The sequence below is a fragment of the Merops nubicus genome, unplaced genomic scaffold, assembly GCF_000691845.1.
Source record: "Merops nubicus isolate BGI_N331 unplaced genomic scaffold, ASM69184v1 scaffold17195, whole genome shotgun sequence".
Taxonomy (NCBI): domain Eukaryota; kingdom Metazoa; phylum Chordata; class Aves; order Coraciiformes; family Meropidae; genus Merops; species Merops nubicus.
This window is the reverse complement of record NW_008607812.1, coordinates 50,567-55,577: the sequence shown is the minus strand read 5'-3', so window position 1 is coordinate 55,577 and position 5,011 is coordinate 50,567. Positions and strand designations below refer to the sequence as shown.

The 5,011-nt window shown below is 39.2% G+C and overlaps 1 protein-coding gene across 1 annotated transcript in view; it reads right to left on the bottom strand.

The window, feature by feature from the left end:
• BCO1 (beta-carotene oxygenase 1) overlaps positions 1–4,777 on the bottom strand; it is a 16,275-nt gene extending 11,498 nt beyond the window's left edge. The window contains exons 1-2 of the mRNA XM_008940082.1: positions 4,612–4,777; positions 718–846 (exon numbers count right to left, since the gene is read on the bottom strand). Coding sequence (XP_008938330.1) covers positions 718–846; positions 4,612–4,675 — 193 coding nt within the window. The 5' untranslated portion in view covers positions 4,676–4,777. The remainder of the gene's footprint in view (positions 1–717; positions 847–4,611) is intronic.
• Between the last annotated feature and the right edge of the window lie 234 nt (positions 4,778–5,011).

Sequence of the window (5,011 nt, the reverse complement as noted above, 5' to 3'; positions counted from 1 at the left end):
TTTCCAGGAGAAATCTAGCTGTAAAACATCCTGCCACACACTGTAAAAGAATTGAACTGATAAAAAATGCTTTGACTGAAAACAGAAATCCACAATTGTTTTGCATAGAGGAGCTGCCTGTTTTCCCTCCATAAGGATGACAAGTAGGGGGACTGCTTGTAAGGGTGGCAAGTATACATAAGTGAGGTTTGATATCTGAAGTGACACAGTGGCCCAGTTTCTCTGCTGGCAGCTGCTACAGCTGCAGCCAAATCCCAAAAGGGCAATGTTAGTCTTCTCTGAAACTAGGCTGTTCATCCACAACAGAAAAACCTCTGGATATTACAGTACTTTTGATTGATCCAGTTTGGATCTATAGAGTTTTCTTGCTCTGGGTGGAAGGCAAAGGCTGGCCTGCAGTGACCTGCTCAGAGCTGCTTGCAGGCTCTCCTGCAGTGCAGATAATGCTGAACTCGGGCACTCCAGAAAACAGGACAACATAATCTGTCTCTGGTAACAGCCTTGCAGAGGTACTCCTGCTGGGCTGTGGAGAGAGAGCAGGGAGTGTGTGCTTGGAGAGACCTTCCCCAAAGAAGTTACCACCTCCCCTCACATGCCACTCTGCAGACATAACCCACAACATTCTAACACTGATCAAAGTCAAAGCAGATTAGCAACGTAAGGCACCAAGATTTGGGTTGTTGAGCTTTTTTTTTAATCTCATGTGCAACAACTTACCATTTTTAAATGTAAAGCTATGCAGCAGAGCCAAGCCATCAAACCAGTGGTTGTACTCAGTGTCCCCTATGGTGTGCATCCCTGGGCCGTTTCGGAGAAGTATCCCTTGCAACCAAGTGGGCAGCTGACCTGTAGACAAAAAGGAGACATCAGTATCCCCTCAGTTAGGTGAGGGGCATGCTGCAGGACAATTTTCCTTAGGGCACAGGCAGACTGATTACAGATCTGTAATAGCATATAATTACATTGGAATTTTAGGTAATGAAAATATGACCTGCTCAAAAATGTGGTATGAGTAATAACCTGATTGAATAATGCTATATGAGATTACTATAAGAAGATGAGCTTACTGGAATGTGATTTACTAAATATCAGGAATTAAATGAAGTTGGATCTTTCTTTCTTGCACTCAGATTTTAAAATGACACACGCGAACACTTTTACTCATGCCAGGAAAAGCTACAGCTTATCAGAAATAAACATATTTTATAGAATATATGACTTGCATTGGCCTTCAGTACATCAATTTAAACTTCAGGCTAAATGAATTCCAGTAAAAGTTTCATTAATTAAATTACACAACATAATATAGTGTCATTTTAGGAGTGCTTCTGTGACACATTAGTCAGAATGTTGGTGTTTTAAACACAAATAAAGGGTGGGAATATTATACTGAAAATACATAAACACCATTGAGGTTTGAAGGCAAAGTTACTCATCAATTCCCCCACAAGAAATACATTACCTCCCCTTTGATACACAGAATAACAACAATTGAATGTCATTAGGGTTAAAGAGCTGAACAAAAGCATATCAGATATTAAATTAAAAGCTTCACTTGCTTCTTTGTGAGTATGTCTCCTGAGGGGGTATTTAAGATCACATAGTACTTTTCCACACAATTCCTGCACTGAACATTGTCTCTGCATAAAAACCTATTCAGACCTTTTATTTCTCCTTATCATTTAATTTGTGACCTCATGGTGAATATGTTGACACAGTTTCTTATTAATGCTCCCTTTACAACATATAAAAATGTCCTCCCATGGAAATATTTGATTTTGTCAAAGCTCACGTAGTTGTAGAGAGGTGGTAACAACTGTTCTTCTGCAAGACTTTCTGAGATCCTAAAGGGACTTTGGCCACTTTCTTAGAGAATATTTCCTGAATGTTGACCTTTTCAGGTAAGGCAGACAAGGACATTTCCCATTTCTTCAAACAAATGACATTAAGGACACAAGGGAAAACCATCCGAATGCAAAGGAAAGATATGGAGTAAATGTCAGCTTTACATTCTAACCAACTAATATTGTATGCCACAGTACTCACACAACTTCATTAGGGTTACAGTTCTAGAATACATAAGGAAGATAAAAAATTAAAAAAACAAAGGATATACATAATCATCATCATCATCATCATCATTATTATTATTATTACATTCTAGAAGAGTCTTGAAAACCAAACCTTACCTGCCTTTCTAGTATAAGAAGTACCAATTCAATAATTATAGTACTTTTTTGTGTAAGAAGAACAAGGTTGAACATTTAATACAGATAACTGAATAAATCTTGGGTAACTAAAAATAGTTAAGAAGATAGTGAAAAGTTAGCAGAAGAAAAGAATCCTTCAGAGGAAATAAGATTATGATCTTAAGAAAGCATATATTTGAAATAGATCCATAATTTTTGCTTGAGTACTGAACATTAATTGCTGAACAAGTTTAGTCTTTAATGCCTAAAATACAAGAGTTTCTCTTCTTGCCACTTCTCTTTCTGTTACGTGGCAATAGAAGACTGCAGGCTCTGCTGTTTCTCCAGTACTCTGGGTAGCTGCAGTGTACTGTGTACTCTGTTGTGCTCCCACCCTCCCACCACTGCCACTTCTCATTTTAAATCTCTGCAACGAGCACGGGCTGGTCATGCCCCAACAAACTCCTGCTAAAGCTGAGCTGGGCTGACTGCATGTGACCTTGCTGCAACCAGCCCTTATTTCCCTGCAGTGAAAATGTAATACTTCTGCAGATGAGGTCTTGTGGGATTTTGACCCAGTAAGACTATCTTCTGCTTTGGGGGCCATCAGCAAAAAAAACAGATACTTCTGCAATTCAGAGAACATCTTGCAGGTCCTAGGGCTAAAAAATTTGTTTAGAGATTATTCCTCCATATCAGAATAATGATGCTCAAAAAGCTCCAAGATAGACCAAAAAAATAATTTTGCTGGAAGAGATAAACAGGGGAAAAAAAGGTGATCTTCTTTTTAAGGCACTGTGGACTTGATGCAGCTGCTGACAACTCTGGTATAATTCCCTATAATTTCTGGCATAATTTCAGTATGAAAAGCATGGAGTAAAGAGTCATTTAGAGAGGTTTTCAGAGAAATATTCATCTTAGTGGGAATTTAGAATTTCTGTAAATCATAGCATTAGGTATGCATATATATATTTATATAAATGCATAGCATTAGGATGCTGATTGGGTATCTTAAAGTGCTCAAATAGCTTTAAAAACCTGGACCTTGCGTCTTTTTTGTTCAAGACCTTTATCTGAAGTGGAAATAACGATACTTTTCTATACCATGTGAGGACACAAAAGTGACACAGTAAAATCTCCAAATATTTGGAAGTTTACTGCCTGCCACAGCAACAGACTTTCATAGAATCACGTGGCTGTACAGTTGAGGAGAGCACGGGTTAAATCACAGCGGAAGTTCAATGTATGTAGTCATATTTCTCAACATGTGCATGTTGAGAAACAAAGGGCCAAAACATTGGCAGAGCTCAGGGCTAGCAAAATATTTAAAGAGGTCAATGTTCTTTTAGTTTTCATAAGTGCTAAATAATGAATCATCATCACCAATGAAGGATATTCATCACCAATGAGGGATATTTTGTATACATTGCTTTATTTACTGAAGTCTGCAGTCTTTGTTCAAATGAACCGTTCCACAACACGGACCAGGTCTGATAAACGGTTAGTTTGCAAACAACTTCAAATGTTCCAATAATAACCTTTTATCTCAAGCAAAGAAAAATTGAAATGCATAAACCCAACACAAATTACAGCACAGCACTTCATCTGCTTGAAACAAAATCTTTTCCAATTCCATCACCAAACTGAACAACAACAAAGTCATGCAAGTGTTAACTGTTGTCTTTTTAAGTGTTTTTTTTTAGGAAGTGACTTCAAAATTGGTATTAGCTGCCTCCATTTCTTGGACTATGTATTACAAACAATGCAGCGTATATTTACTAAATCGGGAGTCTCAGTAACAAAACTTTCCTGTAGCCATAACAAAAAATCCTTCTGTAAGGTAAAAAAGTAGTAAAAATCGTAGATGGATGAGGCGTTCATCCCTAGAGAGGCACTTTTAACTGCCTCGCTGAAGGATACTCCGCAGTTTTTACTGGATTAACTTCTGAACCCTCTTTTTAACAGTACGGTGGCATCCACTAGTGTTGCTTTTCTATTTAGAAATACTGTTGTTGAGAAGTCCCAATTTTAGTGACTTTCTCCAGCAGGCAAGGCAGAGTGTGAGCGGACAGAGGGAGGGCAGGGAAGGGTTACCGAGAGGCGAAACCGAAAGCCTGAGCAGAGCCATGGGGGAAGGGGTGTCACCAGATTAAATCCCGAGACTTCCCTCACCACCGGCTTCAAGGAATCCTGTTCAAACAGACTTCTTGAAAAAGTACACAGAAATGCCCTACAAGTGACAAAAATCCCACAGCTGGGGTACAAACGTTATCTGGGATCAGCCCTGTAAAACAAAACTCACTTTCTCGCTTTCTCAGCTTCCCTTTTCAGTGTTGTCAGGGGTGAACAAGTGTTTCAGTGTTTACACATTTGAAAACACCTAAGTAACCACACATATTAGACCCGATTTTCTTTCGCTTACCTTGCACCTCAGCTTTTATGGGCTCTGGATGTTCTTCTTTGTTTTTAGCAAAGAGCTTATCCATCTCTAACGTGACAAATAGTGCCTGTGCCCAGTCGCCAGCAGCTCCCGCAGCCGTAGCGGTCCCCTCCGGTCTGGGCTGAGAACAGCTCTTTCCTGTTACATATAAAGACAAGGTCAAAGTGCAATGTGAGCTAGTGGCTGGTGGCTTATAGACTGACAATTTATAATAGCTGGTCTTAATCCCTAACACATACACTACAAGTCTTGCACATTCCCATTAAAATTAACTCTTTCACTGATTCAAAGCAGATGTAAGAAAAACATAACTCATCTGTTTGCTCTTTATGAGCCTACCTGAAGCAGCCAGGCACACCCAGGGAGTTAGCAGAATAGCTCT